Source organism: Rhinolophus sinicus, chromosome 3 (assembly GCF_057876585.1).
Source record: "Rhinolophus sinicus isolate RSI-liver-muscle chromosome 3, RSI-T2T, whole genome shotgun sequence".
Classification (NCBI taxonomy): Eukaryota; Metazoa; Chordata; class Mammalia; order Chiroptera; family Rhinolophidae; genus Rhinolophus; species Rhinolophus sinicus.
Genome location: NC_142503.1, coordinates 23,535,580 through 23,556,631, shown reverse-complemented (window position 1 = coordinate 23,556,631; position 21,052 = coordinate 23,535,580). Strand labels below are relative to the sequence as shown.

General features: G+C 41.9%; 1 protein-coding gene across 2 annotated transcripts in view; it reads right to left on the bottom strand.

Moving 5' to 3' along the window:
* Window positions 1–347: 347 nt before the first annotated feature.
* Window positions 348–21,052, bottom strand: part of SPEF2 (sperm flagellar and cilia associated 2) — a 162,010-nt gene continuing 141,305 nt past the window's right edge. The window contains exons 34-37 of one of the 2 annotated variants that reach the window (XM_088796483.1): window positions 16,844–17,023; window positions 10,248–10,487; window positions 9,968–10,090; window positions 348–3,271 (exon numbers count right to left, since the gene is read on the bottom strand). In XM_088796483.1, the coding sequence (XP_088652609.1) occupies window positions 3,182–3,271; window positions 9,968–10,090; window positions 10,248–10,487; window positions 16,844–17,023 (633 nt within the window). In that variant the 3' untranslated portion in view covers window positions 348–3,181. The remainder of the gene's footprint in view (window positions 3,272–9,967; window positions 10,091–10,247; window positions 10,488–16,843; window positions 17,024–21,052) is intronic. The other variant, XM_088796482.1, reaches the window with a different exon arrangement.

The following is a 21,052-nucleotide window of genomic DNA, read 5'->3' as shown; positions in this document are numbered from 1 at the left end:
GGTTAAGTTTATTCCTAGGTATTTTCTTCTGCTTGCTGCAATTGCAAAAGGAATTGTTTTTCTGTATTTCTTTTTCTGAGATTTCATTGTTAGTATATAGGAATGCAATGGTCTTTTGTACGTTGATTTTGTAGCCGGCAGATTGTTTCTAATAGCTTTTCGGTGGAGTCTTTAGGATTTTCTATATATAGAATCATGTCATCTGCAAAGAGTGACAATTTAACTTCTTCATTCCCAATTTGGATGCCTTTTATTTCTTTTTCTTTCCTGATTGCTCCGGCAAGGACTTCCAACACTATGTTGAAAAGCAGAGGTGATAGGGGACAGCCCTGTTGTGTTCCTGAACGTAGAGCAAAGGGCTTCAGTTTTTCACCACTAATTATGAGATTAGCTGAAGGTTTGTCATATATGGCCCTTTTTTGTTGTTGTTGTTAAGGTATTTTCCTTCTATACCTATTTTTTATTGCTACATATTATTAATATCTTAACCTTGTTATTGGGTCCTCTTTCTCTTATTAAACAGAATCTAATTCAAATCTCTGCCAACATTGTGTCAACCACAATTATAATTTGCATAGATTCTGCATTTTTCTTTGAATTTCTTTCTTGATGTTTGGTATCACAGAGGTGAATCAGACAGAGATGGTCAGTATCAGCTATAGCTAAGTGTCCATCAAGGATAAGATATAATGAATAATTCATGAATTGTCTGTGTTTGCTAAAGTCTCGCCACCAATACTCCACTCCGATACACCTTCACTTGTCTTTGCATTCAGCCCATATTTATTTACCTTGTTTCTAAGGCTATCATGAAGATATCATGAATAACCCTGTCAAATGCCACCCTGACATCTAAAGAACAACCAGGACAAGAGACTTCAGATCCATCTCACAAAAGCAATGGCTGGAGGACATGGTAATATTTAGTGAAGAGAGAGAGAGAGGGAGAGAGGGAGAGAGAGAGAGAGCACAAATGGTGGAAAACACTGAAGAGGGTAACAATTTGGTAGGTAAGTTTGATGAGGATGGAGACAACGTAGCCAAAGTTGGCATTAACTTCCAATGAGGCCAATGCTATGTTGGCAGGAAATGATCTGGAAGTAGTTATTTCAAGAGGTCCATGTTGACACCGCCTGGACCTACAATTTAGAAGAAATGGTGACTACCTTGCAGGTTTTTCCTAGGAATTAATTTAAAATATCAATCTTTATTAAAGAGGGAGAAATGGATCTTTGAAATAAGTGGACATTGCAAGCCAGCTGTGATGGAAGAAGAGACCTATTTAAGGAAGGAAATAATGCAGGTCTTTCTAATAATGTAGGTCTTTTGTAAATTCAAGTGGTGCAATGTAAACTTTCAGAAAGCAGGGGATATCTGTATTTCTCTGTTGCTTTCTATAGAATAATAGAATTATCCAGTAATAACTAGAATTAAATGTAAATCAGCTAAATTCAAAGCCTGAAATCTCTGGCAGAGTTTCTTCTCTACCTCTGAAGCATGCTTCTGGGTCACCATCCTCCATCATCTTAAAGACAAAGGTTCTGGGAATGAAGCCTTGGGTGAACCTTAGCCCTTAAGAAGAAAATTTAGGAGATATGTCACTCTCTAAAAGCAGAATATAATTCCCACTTACAACAGAAATTGTTTTGCGAGTGCTCATTTTTTTAGTGCTCAATCTAAGTGTGATATTTAGACACATTTTGCACAGATGTATCAGCACAATTTAAAGATGGCTATGATTTTAGTCTTAGATTCTGGGGCATAACAATAAAGAAAATACACAAAACTCCTAACTTCATGGAACTTACAGCCTAGTGGAATGACAGATAAGCGAAAGAGTAAGTATGTTGTTTGTCAGATGTTAAGTGCAATGGAAAAATGTTTAAGTGGGAGTGAGGTGTGTGTGGGAGGTGGGCTATTTCTATCTTGTATTATGTGTTGAGGGAAGACCATACTGACAAAGTATCATTTGAACAGAGACCTGAAGGAAGTCCATGCAGATATTTGGGAGAGATCATTCCAGGCAGGGAGAAAAAAGCAAGTGCAAAGTCCCTGAGGCAGGAGTGTGCCTGGTATATTCTGGGATCAACAAGGGCTATTTGTCACTTAAACAGAGTGGTGAAGGAGGAGAATAGCAGGAGGAGAGATCAGAGATATAGCAAAGGGTAAGACCAAGGTGAGGACTTGGACTAAACTCTGCATGAGATGGGAGAGGACTGGAGCAGAGGGGTCATAAGACCTGACTTGTGTTATAAAAGACTCCCTCTGTTGACTGTGGGTACGTGTTTGCAATGACTATGAGCTATGCACGTGGTAATCTAGTGGACGGGAAGAGGGCAGTTTGGGTTTCCGGGGAAGATGGGAATGGAAATTTCAGTGTTAGCCTCTGTAATACCTATAAAGTCATGGAGATGGATGAATCACCCAGGTATTGACTGTAGATAGAGAATACTGAATGCTGGGATCCTCCACCATTTGGAAGGAGATCCGGCAACATTTAGAACAGGAGGATCCAGCAAGATGTCCTTAGGAGTTGCTAGTGCGGAGACCTGAGGGGTTTCCTAAGAGCCTAAGCACTGAGAATACATTATTACTCACTTACAAAGAAAAACATATTTTCTTGAGATGAGTGTCATTGAATTTGAGTCACTAGTTAATTAGATACGATTGTTCATCTCCTATACAGGAAACATATTCTATTATGAAAGAATTATGAATAAACGATAGGAGCATGAGTATATGAGTATTTGACAGTATAGTCAACTACTCATTGGCTCATGGGATGAACCTTGAAATTTTATTGCACTTGCAGCAAAAACTACAAAATGTACACAGCAGAACTGCCCTTATATGGAGCTTTGGGGGAATATTCACTGCATCTGCCTCATGTTGATGCTTTGCATAGGGATTGTTCATGTGTTGATTTTTGAACATATTGTTCTGGTGCCTTCTATTTTTGAATCACTTCCAAATGCATTACTTCTTTGGATTTTTGCTCTGAAATTTAAGATTTATTAGAGAATATTCTCTGAGTTAAAGATGGCCTCCTTTTCTGTGTACCTCATAACCTGGTAGGGGTCATTTTTATACTTAGAAGGATAACATATATGACAAACACCATGTTTACATTTGACGTTCGGAAGATTCAATGACAAATTATAAAAATCACACTCTTGTGTCTTTATTTCTTTTCTTCTGTAAGTCTTGAAGGAGATCTTTCGCCATCACTTCCTTGCACATGCTCACTCCTCTGGAGAATCATTTTAATATCCTATGAGAAGAGATTCAAAGAGAAGTTATAAACATTTATAAATGGCTTAAGGTTAATGATCATCTACTATATGACAGTAAGTAAACAGAAAATTGATTTTTATTTTTTCCTTTGAGAAAATTGTTCTCCATGTAGTTTGAATCCTGCCCTGCAGCTTACTAATTACATGCTTAGAAAGATATCAGAGATCTTGAAGCCTGTTTTTCCTCATGTAATAACAGAATGGTCATATTAGATTAAATAACATTTATAAAAGCCATTACACAGAGTTTGACACATAGTGGGCAAGCCAAAAGATTATTTCCCTGTTAATGAATAAAAAAACAGTATTCACCTTCTATTCAAGGAAAATTCTAATGACAAATTAATCATGTCTATGGACTTGTAGAATTTTAGAACAACAGATTATTGAGGAGGTAGGGATTGCCTCATTTCTCCACGTATTTTTAATATCAGGGATAGAATGATGTTTTTTATCCACTTTAAATACCCAGCTAGCTTACATTTTTAAATCACAGATATTTTAAAAATAAACTTAAAATATTATTATAATGTTGAAGGGGTACAAACACATGTGCAAAATGTACAATTATATTAACATGTATGCAGTTTTTAGGTTTTTTCCCCCCACAACTTTAGGGAAGTACTTTAAAAGTATGAGTTTCTTTTCTTCAGAACTAAGTTCCAAAGGTTTCAATTTGACTGTGGTCATTTTACTCACCAAGACGTGAGTTAGTTACTATCAGAGCTGATCCTGCTGAGTGACACGCACGCTGCTTATCACTCACTGCCAGGAATCAGAGTGAATCATTTTCTTGAAGGAACTTTTCTTTGAAAACACAGATCTCCTACAGCCAAAGGCCAAATTTGAGTGAAATAAGTGGAAAAAGAACAGCTGCTCACCATTGACCTTTCTGGGCCTACCCAGCACAACTCTTAATAGCATGTCTTCTTTGACTAGTGAGTTTATAATAACTAATGCTGACTGTAGACTGTTTACTTGAGGATTAGGAACAAGCTGACCTGTGTTTATCTGCTACTCCATAGCATGGGGAAAGTTATAAACTCCACATATTTAAACCAACCTTGGCGAAGTTTATAGCTGAAATCAGGGGCCATAATTTTCAATAGCAGTTCACTGAGAAAAGCTTGATAGAGTCTGGAAATAAAGAGGGTGCCAAAAAATGTATACACATTTTAAGAAAGGAAATCAAAGTATTAAAGTGGTAATATTCAATATATACCGATAACAAAAGATAAATACAAGTCATGTGTATACATTTTTTTGGCACTCCTGGTATTTGACATGGGTGCTATGAAAACACAAAGCACTGAAGCAGCCATCATATTTTGTTATAAAGATAAAGGGGAAGGTTGGAGCATATGTTAAAGTCAGATATCTTGAAAACAAAATAGGATGAAAGTCCCTTCAAGTCACACTTACATTTATAGGTATTTTGTCCTCATGTAATTGGGACCTCACAGAAATTCTCCTGCAACATTCTGATTTTAACACTAAAAGATGTATTGTTATGTCCTATTGAATGGCCACCTTGATTTTGAGTATATATACTTGATTTATAGGTTTGTTAGAAGAAATTTACATTTACTCAGCATGTGCTGACTATGAAAAACTACATTTGTTAGGTTAGTATAAAAAATCATGCATTCCTTTGCATTAGTAAATACATTTGGCATAGGATATTAATTGACTTTATTCACTAATAACCCAGTTACAGTATCCTCATTGATCTTGTTACATTTAACCAAAGCATTTTCTTAATCTTTGGGGAATATTACTTGAAAATAACCTCTCTGTATAATATGAGGTCTATGAAAGTAGAAGTCCAATACATGACTTGAATTGAATAACTATAAAATCCAACATAAAATCTGGATTTTCCACATGGGTATTGATCACATGGGACTCCCTGGGGCTTCAGTTTAGACCTTTCATCACCATGGCATTACACCAGTGAAAACTTTCTTCCTTTCCAAGAACAGACACGGAATTCAAGACATGACATGCCAGCTTGTTTGTTCATCCACATATAATTTCACACAGTTCAGAAATATTTCCTGTGCACTGCACCTACCAACAGACTAGCAATCTTAATAGTAATAATAATAATAAAATAGTGCTGTCTACTGTTTATGGAGCGATATCTATCTGCCAAACATGTTATATATATTAAGTCATTTAACCCATATGAGAACACTCTGAGGTATGATAATTAACCCCATTTTACAGAGGGGGAAACCAAGGCACCATGAGGTCACTTGCCCAAGGTCACACATCTGGTAGGTGTGAACCAATCAGTGTGGCTCCCAAGCCTGCTCTCCTAACCACAAAGCCAGGCCACCCCCAATAGGAGCAAAAATAAAACACATCAAAATAATTATGCATACGTGGCTTTTTCAAATATGTGTTTTTTAAATGTTGATGCTTCCAAACACGAAACTTATAAACATAGCTGTTAGGCAACAACCTTCACTTCCCACTGTTTATAAGCGCAAACACATTTTAACCTGAAAAACCACACTCTAGCTTTTGCTCTACTTATCTTGAAAGATCTTCAAATAACATCACTGTGGTTAAAGTTCATTTTTAAATGTGATCTATTTACTTGCACATGGATATCTGGAGCAAAAAATGATGACAAGTTGAATGTGATAGTACCTGAGTCTTCAGAGATTTCTTTTTTCCTCTCTTTCTTTCTTTCTTTCTTTCTTTCTTTCTTTCTTTCTTTCTTTCTTTCTTTCTTTCTTTCTTTCTTTCTTTCTTTCTTTCTCTCTCTCTCTCTCTCTCTCTCTCTCTCTCTCTCTCTCTCTCTCTCTCTCTCTCTTTTTCTTTCTTTCTTTCTTTCTCTCTTTTCCTTTCTCTCCTTTCCTTCCCTTCCCTTCCCTTCCCTTCCCTTCCCTTCCCTTCCCTTCCCTTCCCTTCCCTTCCCTTCCCTTCCCTTCCCTTCCCTTCCCTTCCCTTCCCTTCCCTTCCCTTCCCTTCCTTTCCCTTTCCTTTCCTTTCCTTTCCTTTTTCCTTTCCTTTCCTTTTTCCTTTCTTCTTTATTTTTCTTTTCTTTTTTGCTTAGTGAAAATGAGAATAGAGCATCTTACCGAAAAGGGAACCTCTTTCATTTTGAAATATCAGAATTAAGGCTTTTCACGTCATAGGCTCGACTCTCCTCGATTCACAATCATAAGAATGAATCCCGATTATGATGGTCCACTGTCCTTTCAGCAGATTCCTCCATGGAGGGCCAGGGAGGAGATGTGAAGGATGGGGAGAACAAGAGTGAAAGAAGTTGACTCAGCAGAAGCACGCTGGGAACGAAGGATCGAGACTGAGCAGACCGACTGGCAGACAGACTAACTCTCTTTCTGCTCGTAGAGTGTCAGGCCATCTTGGTCCTGTGAAGCTGGTTCAGTGGAGGTGCGACATCCTCCAGCTGGGTGGCTCTCAGTCAAAGGGCGCCTGAGCACCAGGGAGAAGTGGGGAATATGCAGAGGTACTTTTGGTGGTCAATATGTGTAGGTGCTCCTGGAATATAGTGGGTAGCAGCCCAAAGTGTTAGCCATCCTGCCACACTGGAGATAATTCTGCACAAAGAGGAACCATGCTGTCTAAAATGACAGTAGGACTTCAGTTGAGATGCCCTGCAAGTTGATGAAACGCCTTCCAAAATGAGGGAAATATTCAAATTAAAAAGAGATTTCCTGTGGAGTCAGGACACCTCTTCAGAAGGTTGGGTCTGAAAGGCACTCATCTGTTGGTTGTTTTCTTTTCTCAGGAAAATGACCAGCAGAATCTTCTCAGCAAGTTAATCATATTTCACTGGGCAGAGTAAGGATGCTCCCAAATTATGCAGACTGTGTAGGGAGCTTTTCTCCCATGAAGGGAGCAAATAATTGCGGTATCATTTTATGCTCCTGCGTGTGCTTCTCAATATAAGATACATACTATTAACCGTAATTCCAAGGGATTTGGAACATTATTTTAGTGGTTTTCCAAATAAGAAGACTGTTCCCTGAAAGGCAGAACAGAATGTGTAGGATGGAGTGCGGTCTAAAGTGATGAGCTTCTGGAACCCGCCTTCTACAGAATGACGTTTGCCAAGAGGAAAGCAAAATAGGGGGCAGATCCCACAGCTGGCGACTCTCCTCCATCCTGCATGTGACACTGACTCATCGGCCTCTCTCAACCCCTTTGTCTAGTTCTGATGTGCTCAGTCCCTAGTAATGCTAGGGTTGACCTGAGTTATGCCTTCCTCATTCTAAGTGGGGAAAACAGCTGGTCTTTGTTAATGAAAGTGTGGAATATAAAATGCTGAGAAGGGACATGCACATACTAGTTTCAGTGCAAACAGGAAGTATTTGTAGAATGTATGAAGACAGCATCTTGAAATAACTGCCAACTGTGTTTCTAAATAATTCAGACCTAGTTAAACAAACACAAATAATTTTAAAAAGAGCCACTGTTATGTGGAGGGACATAATTTTATGATATGGCTAAGAGACAAAGAAACACTTAGGGATGGAGAAATCAATACCACTTCATGCCCCTGCTCAGAAGTCCATCCATTCTCCATTGCTTTTCAAATCAAATTCAAGTGTCCCTATGGGACGTCTGGGTTCTTTACAGTCTGGCCGGATCTTACTGATCCAATGGGATCACTAAACCCTTCACAGACTGCTCTTCAACCAGGCAGGCTCCTGCTGCTCCCATGCAGTTCTGCCTCCATACCCTTGCCCAGGCCGCTCCTCGCACCTAGGATGCTGCCTTCTCTCCATCCAACAGCAAAATCCATGGAGACATCCTGTCATCTCCCTCCACTTTCTAAAACCCTGGCCATCTTTAAAGACCCTGCTTCTAGCACCCCCCCCCCCCCCACACACAAAGTCCTGTTTTTTGAATTCCCATAATATTGCATTTGCGTGGTTTACCTTAGATCATTCTCTTGTAATTCCTGCATGTAAAAATGCTCTTGGAAACAGAAGTGGATTGCTTGAGAGCAGCAACTGAGTTTTGTACTCATTATTCTGTCTCTCATGGATCCTTATATTTCTGGCCTCAGTAGTAAGTGTTCGGTATCTAATAGTAATCGTAATAGCCGTCATTTTTGTAGCACTCGCCATGTGTCAGAGTTTTAGATGCATAAGTGTTTTAGATGCACAATCTCATTTAATCTTCACCATCATCCTTGAAATAGGAATGGCTGTTATCTCCATTTAACAGATGAGAAAGCCGGGATCAAGAGAAAGTTAAGGTCGGGGATTCATATTCAAAAAGGATCAGCAATTTAGAGGCTATAAATTTAGGTAAAAAGATGTTTAAGTCTGGATAGTCTCATTTCTGGGCATAGATAGTTATCACTGAGAAGTCAGGAGAAATGCATCTTATACCACTGTATTTTATCAAAGTGAAAGTGCTTTTATCTTAAGCTCAGCAAACACTTTTAGTCCAACAAACAACTAGCAGGAGCCAAATAGGGGGACTTCATGCTCTTCAACTGGTATGTGAGAGGATCAGAGCAACTAGCTCACCCGGAAAGGGGTCAGCCTCTGCCTTCGTTAGCCCTTGCTGTTGGAGACCTGGGACTTGCCACGGTGGAGGCACATTCAACACATGGGGTTGAAACTTGCTTGGTTACTGTGTGAGCTCAGGGGTGCAGTGCTTCCTTTCACCCTTTCTTCCTCTGCTGGGTTGGTCCAGTCTCACTGGGTTTTGTCCCCAGTTTCCCCATCTTGAACACTGTTTCCCTGATGGAACTGGCATCCAATCTTTCTTAGGCACCATGAGCACCCACACTGCATCGGCAATATGAGCCATGATGACGTCAGCACTTGGCTGGGCGTCATGGTCTCCTTAGTTCTCTTTGGCAAGGGGAGATCTTATTCTCCCTACTCTTTGATCATCGGTGAGGGTCATTGGCTGGAATGATCCAGAACACTAATACTGCTACCTACCTGGCTTTAACTGTCACCTCCAGCCTTCTGTGGTAGCTCCAAGGTAGTCACATAGTCCTGATGAGACAGCTCCACAGTACTGAGAGTACTATCCCTAGTATTTATAGTACTATCCACAGTACTGAGAGTACTATCCCTAGTATTTATAGTACCATCCACAGTACTGAGAGTACTATCCCTAGTATTTATAGTACTATCCACAGTACTGAGAGTACTATCCCTAGTATTTATAGTACCATCCACAGTACTGAGAGTACTATCCCTAGTATTTATAGTACCATCCACAGTACTGAGAGTACTATCCCTAGTATTTATAGTACCATCCACAGTACTGAGAGTACTATCCCTAGTATTTATAGTACCATCCACAGTACTGAGAGTACTAGCCCTAGTATTTATAGTACTATCCACCGTACTGAGAGTGCTATCCCTTGTATTTATAGTACCATCCACAGTACTGAGAGTACTATCCTTAGTATTTATAGTACTTTCCACAGTACTGAGAGTGCTATCCTTAGTACTGATAGCTATCTCTACTGTACCTGACCTTGCTGCCCTTGGGTATTTTGGACTAGCCTGTCTGGCCTGATGCTATTACCAGCTTAGCTTCCCCAGACCTTGTTCTGGCAAAGTCCAGCTTTTATCCCCTTTTGGCTTGTCTATACTCGAAATGTCCCACCATGCTCTGAATCTGAGTTCAGCCAAATTAGGATGCCTTTGGGTAATACTCACAGGAATTTTATAGTCTGGATAACTCGAAATCAGCTCTTGCATAAAAGGATGCTTCAAAAGGACAGCAACTTCAACTGGCTCCAGATTCTTAGCACCCAGGTCCTGAAATACTTTTATGAAGTCCTTTAAAGAAAAAAAAATAAAGTTAATTAACTATACAATCCTGCAGGTGTTAAAAAATGGTTTTACTTAATAAAGAAATTCGATGAAAATATGCTCAAAATTGGGGGCAACTTTTCTTAGGTATAGGCTGCCCCTTTTACGAAATAATCTAACGAACCTCCGAATAAATGTTCTCTGTCTTTAGGTGGCCGGCAAATCTGTTAGCGTCCTGTGCTTCATTTCCTCCTCGGAACACTTTGAGCAGTGTTTCCATGGAAATCTTTTCAGTGTTGGCATTTTCAGGAATTTCTTCTTCCTTTTCCACCCTTTCTTCTCTTAATTCCCTTTCCTCACTTACAAAATGTTCCTCAAGTTCAGGATATTCCTCAATAGGACTTGTATTGGTAAAGGAGTTGGTCTGCACAATTAAATGAAGAGAACATGAAGTCAGACTGACGTCTTCTTCTAAGTAATAGAGACATTGAGAAAACACCAATTTTGTCACACACTTTTTATGCAATGGAATGACAGTGACCACCACAAACTAGCTAAACGAAGTCTGTAGAGAATATTCTTGCTGAACTGGAAATCACATCAAAATCCTGAAACTAATAAAATTAAAAAAAAAAAAAAATCCTGAAACAATTCTGCTGGTAGTTTACAGAGAGGCCTCAGTGCAGAGTGTGTCTTACTCATCTCTATACATGCTTTGGCTCACTGACAGGCACATTGCATTCCTCAATAAATGGACACTGGAAAGAATTTGTGTAGCTGGTGTCAGATTTCTTCACATTGATGCAAAGTTCTAACAGGATTTGCTTTAGAAATTGACTGCAGACAAGAGGTTATGGCAAGTTTGTTTCTCAAGCTTGATAGATTCTTTTTTTAAAAAAATGTTTATTGGGTGTCAATGGTTAGTAAAGTTGCATAGGTTTCAGGTATACGATAGATTCTAAGTGCTTTGGAAACATTTGTTTGGATATCGGAGGTTAAACTTGACTCAACATTCATAAGGGAAAATAGAAAACAAATAGAATATAGAAAGGTCGGGTTGGGATTCTTACTACTGTGCTTTGAAACTTGCCGAGTCATGAATTCAGGCACCGGCATTTTGAGTATGGTAAAGAGTACATTGTTTTTGAAGTAATTTCTTATGTACCAAAAGCCTGAAAAATATTCCTACTCTGACTCAGTAATTATAGATCTAGGAATTGATTCTAAAGAAATATTTATGTGCAGAAACACTTTTGTATATAAATGTTCATTCAGTGTTACTTACAGAAAACGTAGAAAACCTAAGATTCTAAAAATGGGGGAATAGTGACATGAATTATAGTATATTTCTGTGATAGAATACTATGTTGCTATTAATTTTTTGGTTTAAAAGAATACCTAGTGACATGAGAAACCGCTAATAGGATAAGTGCAAAGAGAAAACAGCACAAAGTAATAAACAAGGATCCTCATTTTCTTATATATCTCTCCTTGTCAGGGAAGAAAAAGAGACAGACATCTTAATGAGTTGGCAGCAGTTACCTCTTGTTAGTAGAATAGGTGATTTCTTTTTTACTTTATTTTGTATTTTCCAAATTCTCTACAGTAGATTTGTATTTATTGTATTGTAGTGTGTGTGTGTGTGTGTGTGTGTGTGTGTGTGTGTGTGTCTGATGATGAGGTCATTGATATTTGGTAATTTGCCATAGAAAAATGAGCATCTTCAGAATGTTGACAGTCCTGATATCACAGAACACCTGAGCTGTGTGTTCTTTTTTACTCCAAGGAAGGAAAAAATACTAATTTAGGCTTAAAAAAAAAAGAGGGTGCCAATGTCTGTACACAGTCAATTCAGGAAAGGCATTAAGTACACAGGTCATGCAAGTTCTTTCCAAATAGTCATGTAAGTCCCATGTGATGAGGTTGATGACGCAGCACAAGGTTAAACCTCTAGTAGTTGTCAGTCCCTATAGGGACTTTGTAGGGTCTTCAGGCAGTGTAATAAGGACAGGTGGCATTTCCTCCAGTTTTGTGTGGGCTGGGTTTCTACATCCTTTGGTAAATTGGGAATGTAATCTAATCTTAAAGATGTGTGTGTGTGTGTGTGTGTGAGAGAGAGAGAGAGAGAGAGAGAGAGAGAGAGAGAGAGAGAGAGAGAGAGAGAATGCTCTATCAGGTAAAGATTTTGGAATTAAGTATAAATATCTCTATATCGCTATAGCTATCATCTATCTATCTATCTATCTATCTATCTATCTATCTATCTATCTATCTATCTATCTGTCATCTATTCAGACTCTTCTCCATTTTAAACAGTAGAAACGCTACCTGGCATAAATGTGAGACTAGCTTTTTTTTTCCACCTGGGACACTTGGAGATCGTCACATTGGCTGCCTGTCAGTAATTTCCCAGGGCAATAGGACATTTAGTTCAGTGAAATGAGCACAGTAGAGATGTAAAACAGTGTGCTGAGTGAGTGAAGGATGAATGAATTTCTATTCAGAGTGTAGCACACGTGCTGGGAGGACACGCTAAAGACAGAACTTGTGGGTGAGCAAACAATTAGTCAGGTTAGATGAGCAGGCGATTCGAAAATTAAAGAGAGAAGGAACCTGGCCTCTCTGCACTATTTCCATAATTAGAGAGGGACTAACTGTTCAAAGACCTGGCATAATCATCATTGGATAAATGTATTTTTCAATTTTAGCTGAAAGGTAACCATTTGAACACTTGAAATCTTAGTGAAGAATCCTTAACTAGTTAATGTCACAGGATGCTTTTTAAATTTTTGCTCTCTAGGGGGTTGGGACAGAATAGAATTAGTGGTCAGTGGGAGGGGACGGAGGGGAGCGAGGCTGAAATTGGGACCAAAGGAGCCAGCTAAGCATGCTGGTGGGACTGCAGGGTGTGCAGTAGGGAGGGTTCTCTCCGACAGTCTTCGTGGAAAGACCGTGATGATGAATGTAGGTGCATGATCAAAACCAGGATGCCAGTTGGCAGAAAAGTTTGCAGAAAAGCCAGTGCTTCTGAATGAGCAATTATTAGTGGCATCAAAACTCTGTATGAGTCACATTATCGACTAAGCAGTGGTACAGACTGTGACACTAGCAAACACTATGTCACACTCAGCTAAGTCTCAGAGGCAGCCCTCCAGGGTTCCCAACAAATTGTCTCTGGAATGAATGGTGCCTGCCCATGCATTTCTACATTGAATCAGGTCAGCCCTGCATCTTGGAGGCAGAACAGGTCAGTTATGGCACTAATGTGGACCAAATGTCAAAGAACAAGATGGGATGAAACGTCAAGGCTTTCAGACTCCAGGACCTCAAAGAGCTCTGCCAAGATACTTCAGCAAGACTTTCCAAATGTGGGAAATTCAAGCTCACGACTTACTGAATTCCAACATCATAACCCCACACCACACAGGCCAGAATAAACCATTTCCCCACATGTCAATTTATTTAAAGTTTCATTGGGACTAGTGCATACTCATAAATGCTTTGCTTTTAAACATCTTTTAAATTACCCAAGATGTGGATTCAAACAGGTCTGAACCACACTGAGAAGAACAGCATGAGTCTCAGAAATAGAGTAAGAAAATAAGAAATAGCAGGGAGATTTCCAGTTGTTTATGCGGAAAGCATCAGCAAAGATCTTATTCAGTGTCTTGGGAGTGAATATAGATCTGTTGGAGGTGTTATTTCTGAGCAGGCTCATTATGGCTTCCTGGGATGAGGTTGCCCAGGAAACTAGAACACGGTTGGAAAAGGGCACAGAAACAGAGTGGCATAATTGGAGGCAGGATGGCAGGGCAAGAAGTGAGCGAGAATGTGGGAAGCGGGTGAATCCTGCGTGTCTGAAGCTCCCAGGGTTCCCTCCAAGCCAGGAACAGGGCTATACATGTGGTGTGTGACCCATGCTTTCCATCACCTGCCCCTCACCCTGATTTCACTCTGTTGTGCAGTGTTTGTGGGTCACTTCTGGTGCAGTGTCCTTGGGCTTTAAAAGAGCTCTTGAGAGAAGCAGTCGGGGGCAGCTGCTTCCTGGGCGGGGGCACTAGCTTACTCTGAATGACGGTTTCAGGGACAGGAGGGACGCAGCCCTGCGCTAGCTGGCTTGGCTGCTACCCACGCAGGCAGCCGTCTGTTGCTGTGGCAACAGTTCCAGCACTTGCTTCCTCTTCCCTGGTCTTTCTGGCTCATTGCAGCTTCCTGGATCCTGTTTTTGCCTCCGCCTGGAATGCCTGCTGGTTTCCACTCTACCTTGGAGACTGGATTCCATTCCTTCCTCTCTCTCTCCCTCCCTTCTTTCCTGCCATGTTCACAAACATTAGTTGACCATTTGCTGTGTGGCAGCTCCTTTGGGGTAACATGTCCCTAACTGAAGGTAGAAATAGCTTAGCAGCAGGATTCACTAGGTAAACAAACCCCCTCCTGAATTACTAGCTCTCTTTCTTGCCTCCTTTGCCCTGCTGCAGTTTGTCTTAACACAGCAGCCAGACAGATCCCATGCCTTTTCAGTCAGATGGCCAAGCTCCAGTGTTTCTCATCTCGTTCCTTGGCATAGTCAAGGCTGCCAAGCCCTCCAAGCCCCCTGCCCCATCACTTTCCTTTCTTACCATTTCTAGCTCATTTCTCTCCAACTATAATGGAGAAAAATGACCCCACTTCAGGGCTTTTGCATTTACTGCTGTCTTCACTTGAAATGCTTTCCCCCAGGGACCTGCAAGTCTCCCTCACCTTCTCCAGGCCTCTGCTTAGAGGTCTCTTCACAGAGAGACCTTCTGTGACCACCCTCCTCGACAATGCAACCACCGCCCCAGCTCCTGTATTTATCCCTATGTTCCTTGGTCCTGTAGCACTTATTACCATTTGATGGAGTCTATATTTTACCGATTTTCTCCCTAGGGTGTTCCCAGCACATGGAGGTGCTGGATAAATACTTGTTGACTAAATGCATATGTGCCTGTGATGGTGCTCAGCTTTGCCAGCGGAACATAAAGGGGGCAAAGCTGAGAGAGCGCTCAGTGTAGCTCTTGGGTGTCAGAGGAAGCTTCATGAATAATCTGGCGGCTGAAATAGGCCTGGGATAGTGGGGAGGCCTCAGACCCTTCGAGATGCCCCGAGGGGTTCTGCAGATGGAGGAAATAGCAAGAGCAAAGATAGGGGGGTGGGAGAGAAAAAGGCAGAAATTCTCTTTTGGTTGGTAAGACCCCGTGTTAAGCTGTCCTTTCTTCTGTGTTCCGTCCACGTCTGGGACATCGTCGTCTCATTTTTTTCTGCACAGACAGGGGAAATTAGACGGAGTCCCTTCAGGGAAGCAAATTTGGTTTCTGTGTCCCTCACAGGCTCTGCAGAGGATCTGATTTACAAAGCTAGTTAACTGATTGATTAACCCACTCAGTGAGCTCTGCTGTGTATCTACTGAGCTCTGTGTCAGTAATTCCGGTTCAGGGGTACAGTAGGTTCAGGATGCAGAACAAGGCACACGGCCCTTCCCTGCTCAGAAAGGAAGCTAGTTAACTATGAGGAGAGGGGCCGAGCACAGCATGCTATGGGAACACAAAGCGGGGGTGCCTGACACCATTCCAGGTCAGGGGGTGCAGTGACATCCCTGGGAAAGTGGCAAATGCAGTCCCAGTGAAGGCACACCATGCCAATTCCTTATTTGTGTGGGAAAATTTAAGTTGGCCTTCCACTGTCTAAGAAGACCGCATTCTTTAGTGGAAATCCACACGCCCTGCTGAACTTTCTGTCGCTGTGTGCGAGCTGAAGCAGTATCTATAGCACATTGGTTTGAAGAGCCAGAGCCCCGAGTTGTCAGTTTACTAGGCATCTGTCTGGCCCTGTAAGGAGAAGGAGATCCTCGTGTACCTGCTCAGGGTCAAAATGTAGGGTTGTGCCGAAGAGTCTATTTCTTCTCAGGTGTGAAAGCTGTCACAGGAACTCCCATTGCCATCCCCGCCCGACAGAACCCAAGCATACTCTATTTTGACAAACGTGTGTGAAAAGGAAAGAAGTGTATCTGGGATGTCTGAGGAGTTTGGACTGACAGCACCCTTCTCCCTCTGAGTCTACAAAGGAAGAACAGAAAAAAGCATTCCATCACGAGGGCCACAGCTCTGTCCCCAAAAGGTCAGGGCAAGACTAAAAAGGTCATACTCATGGGCACCTAATAAGTGTATTAGTTAGTACCCTGTTCTGAGGCTTTCCCACCTGAAAAAGCCAGGGAGTGGTAACCCCTTAGAAATAAATCTAAGGGGAATGTGAGGTTTTATTTGATGTTAATTTTGCTTCTTTGTCCTTGGATGCAGGTGATACAAAGTGGTGGTGGCTTTCAGGTGGCTGAGCTTTGCCCTGAAACACTACCAGTGTCACGGGCATGTGGGATGTGTCCAAGGCCTGAACTTGGGTCACATAGAATTTCCACAAAGTGTGACAAGTACCTTGGGTTGATACCCAGGTCCTTCTCACTGATCAGGAGCAGCACTCATGGAAAATGAAATGCCCTCACAGAGCAAACGTTGATGCCACCAAGAAACTTTGAGCAAATGTTGATTTTACTACAAAAAGCATTGTGTGTTTTTTTGGATCGTGGGTCCTCAGTTCTTAATCCAATTGAGTAAGGCTTTATTGAAAACTGAGTAGGTGTAAAACATTGTGTTAGGTCCCCAGGAAAATATAGAGATGAAAATAATAGAGATTCTGTTGTTAGAAGTTTAGAATCTTCGGGCACCCCCTGCAGACCCCAGTGCTATTCCATTTCTGGAACACAATTACCTCTTCTGCAGCATGAGTAGGAGCTTTAATTGGTGGGAAGATATGAGTCCCAGTGGCCACACTGAGGGCCCTGTAGACGCCTTCCACAGGGTCTGGGTGGCAAGCGAAATAAAGCAGCATCTGTGTGTAGTCAAGCCGGGGTGGATCCATCTCAGAGTCAGCAAACAGCCTAAAGAAAAACTGTCATACGAAAAGGATTTCAACCAAACATAAAATGTATACATTCAGGCAGTCCGTAGACGGACAGGCAGTGGAGAAGCCCTCCCTCCAGCAGCTTTGGAACAAGGTCACTTCCAGAGAACTGAATCGGTGAAACTAACATATAATGAATGGTACTAAGTGAAGAGTACGCTAAGTAAAAAACGTAAAAAGTACCGCTCGGAATTCTAATGTTAAAGAAAATTGCATGCTATTCAGTGGCGTCAACACATTTAGGAAAGAATGCACTAACAAAGGTGGCAGGGAGGACATGGTCAGTAGGGAAAGGGAGCCCCAAGGACCCATTTGTCTGTCCTCAGCACCCTCCTGATACAGCATCCGCTCTAATTCCTAAACATGCAGCTTCTGGTATATCCCTCTCTGTGGGGAGTGGCGAGAGGGGAAGGGAACAATGTGTAAAGCCACTAGGACTCTAGGCATTGAAACCTTTAAACGGGCCCCCCTTGCTTTGAACTTCATATTTAATCTATAGACAGTAATGTGACTTCTTTCAGTGTGGGCTCACGTCCAGGGAGACAGTATGTGTGCTAACCACTGAAGAGCGGTTTGTTTGGCAAGTCTCTCTCTCATTCTAAGGACCGAGCTGATGGTTAGCTCTACTCTCAGGGTCTTACGCATTCGGCAGCATGAGCAGTTAGTTAGTCCTTGGGAATCTAATATTCTCTGGGTCTCCCCATCCCAAGCCAAGACCAAACCCTGGGACACACAGGCCACCCCCAAGCACCTACGGGGCCTTATTGGGGGAGGCCACTGGCTCTTCTCAAACATGTGCATACAATGACCTAGGGAATCGTTTTGAAACGCAGATTTTAATTAAGTCGATGGTTCTGGGGCAGTCTAATGTTCTGCACGTTTGGCCAGCTCCTTGGTGATTTCAGTGCTGCTGGTTCTGGCCTACACTTTGAGAAGCAAGCGTCTGGACCCAGAGACGTTATTCTCTACCACTGACAATCCTGACAACTATGAGCAAGTTTAGGTAGACATACAGGAGATTGGAAAAATACATTTCAGATATTTGACAAATCCAACAAACATTTAAATAAAAATAACTTTGGTAGGAAAATGCATAAAATCTGTTATGTGACAAAGCAGAAAAGAATTGTAGAGTTAGTAGGATCAGCCAATGTTTTATTAAATGTTTCCCGAGTGTCTGCTGTAAGCCAGGTGCAGAGCTAGGCTGAGATGCTTAAAAACACTCTCTGATGTGGCTGCTAAGGCATCCTTGGATTTTTCAGGAGTCGTGATGCGGCTACTGGGTTTGTCCAGGACCTTGTGTTTTCTTCGTCTTCTCAGTTGCCTCTGAGTTACTTTAGGGATTTCCAGCAGGACTAAGAGTAGAAGGGGGACTGACACTAATAGGTAACCACGGCATTGTCCTTGGGTGTTTCTCTTCCATTTCTTTCACATGAATTGTTGGCCTTCAGTATTATTTCTGTGGAACCACTCTGATAAATGCTATGCAGGGACAGCACATGATTATTTCTATTAATAAAGAAGTTGAATATGATCTATTGAAGGAAGATGTGCAAAGATAAAAGGAGTTGATATGGAGACTCTTTCTGTAGGTACACAGGATTCATTTTAACTCAATGGATTGGACATTTAAAAAAGGTAAAGCTTGCTATGTTCTTCCGATCATTTAAAATATTGTAGTAGGCAGAGTTCTAAGAAGGCTTCAAAGGTTCCCACCCCTGGAGTACATATCCTGTATAGTCCCATCCCCTTGAGTGTGGGTAGACTTGTAAATGTGATGGGAAAGTCATTCCCATGAGTAAGTTACCTTATGTGGCAAAGGGAAAGGGACTTTACAGATACAATTAAGTTCTTTTATCAGTTGATTTTGGGTTAATCATAAGGGAGCCTGTCCTTGAGCTTGACCTAATCAGATGAACCCTTTAAAAAAGGTCCCCCACATTAAGACATTTGAAGCCAGAGCGATGCTCTTTTGTGGTTCTGAAGAAGCAAACTGTCAGGTTGTGAAGAGGGCCATGTGGCAGGGAACAACAGGTAGCCTCTTGGAGCTGGAGGTCTCAGTCCTGCAATTGCAGGGATCTGAATTCTGCCAACAATCCATTTTGGAAACCAGTCTTGGAACCAGCCTTGGAATTGGCCTCAGATAAGACTGTAATCCCACCGACATCTCAATGTCAGCTTTGAGAGACTCTGAGCAGGGTACCCAGCGAAGCCATGCCTGGACTCCTGACTTACAGAAACTGAGAGAGAATAACTAAGTATTCACAAGTACTTATTGAGCACCTAGGATGTGCTAGGCATGGACTGTTCTCAGCGCTTAAAATGCATTCACCAGGAATGAGATAAAAGGGCCTACCCTTGAGGAGCTTTCTTTCTAGAAGCAGAAGATGTGCAATAAAGAAAACACAATAAATTAAGTAAATTAGATAGTGATTATGGAAACACAGAAAAAAAAGTAAGTCCAAAAAAAAGCAGAATTGGGAGTGAAGAGTGGGAAGGAGGGCAGATTGCAGAATTAAGAGGTAAAATTTGAACAAAGTTTGGAGGAAGGCAGGGAGTCAGGACATCCAAGGTAAGAATATTGCAGGCAGAAGGATCTGTTGAGGCCAATTGCAGGAGAGCACCTTGCACATTTGATCAACAAGGACTAGACCAGTGTGGCTGGAGTCGTACGGCGGGAGCAGAATAGCAGGGGATGAGGTGAGAGAGGGAAAAGAGTCAGAAAACGCAAGGCAGGCTGGCTTCTTAAGGACTTCGGCTATTCCTCTGAGTATAAAGCAGAGCTGTGGGATGGTTTCAATAGGCTGTCATGATCTGCCTGTAATCTGAGCCAAGACAAGAGAGAAAAAGGGAAAGTCATCATGAGGCTATTGCAGTCATCCAGGTGAAGGTGACGGTGGTTTGTTCCAGTGACAGCAGTGGGGCTTGGAAGTGGTCTGATCCTGGATATATTCTGAAGGTAGAACTACCAAGATTCCCTGAGGGATTGGATGTGGGGTTTGAAAAAAAGGGAAGAATTGGGGATGACTCCTAGGGTTTTGATGTCATCAACTGGAGGGACAGAGTTGCCACTCACTGAGATGGAGAGAGCTTTAGGTGAGGATGGGAACAGTGGGATGACGGGGCTGGGAAGTCAGGTACTTAGTTTGGGGCGTGGTGAGTTTGAGATGTCTACTAGCACACAAGTGGAGGTGTCAGGTAGGCAGTTGCATCTCGCGGTCTAACATTTGAAAGAGAGGTTTGGGGTGGAAATAGACGTTTGGGATTTGCTAGCGCATAGCTAGTACTTCACACCATGAGTCTGGCTTCAACAAATATTAACAGCCTAAAGTAATGGAAGGATTTCACATAGACAGAAGCTGTGGAGAAGAGGTTAAGACAACACCTGTGAATGTGAACATAGCAAAATTCATTGCCTTTTCTCAGGAAATCTCTAAGGATTTTTAAAATATTGGAATAGTTGCTCTGGGTATTGAGTGTGTGGAAAGCTGAGAAGCCAGGACCTGGCCTGCTGAACTTTGATAGTCATAAATAAGCATGTTGTAACTGTCCAAGGGGTCCCTTTTTGGATGCAGCTGGGCCTTTCAGCCAGTGCCTGGGCTCTGAGGTCATCCAAGCCCATGGACAGTGGTCATGGCCTGTCTCCAGGAGCCCTTGCTGGGTGTGGCTTGAGGCAGACCCTGGATCACAGAGGGCACAGATGACAAAGCAGGGAAGCTGGTGGGACCCTACATTGTAGTCCAAGCCCTCTCCTGGAAAGGACACAGAGGCTCTGGGAGGTGAAGGGACCTGCTGGAATTCCTACAGTGAGTCAGCACAGAACTGGGAACAAAGAGCCCAGGGATCTTGACCCTCAGAATTCCCTCTTCCTGGGGCATCTCCCCCCCCCCCCCCCATGATTTGGAGGAAAGAAGCAAACTTGTTTTATGTTTTCTCTTTGCATCCCTTTCTTTAGTAAGTTAGCTATTAGCCATTCTTTAACCATGCATAGTTAGTAGTTACATAGATGGGCATTTA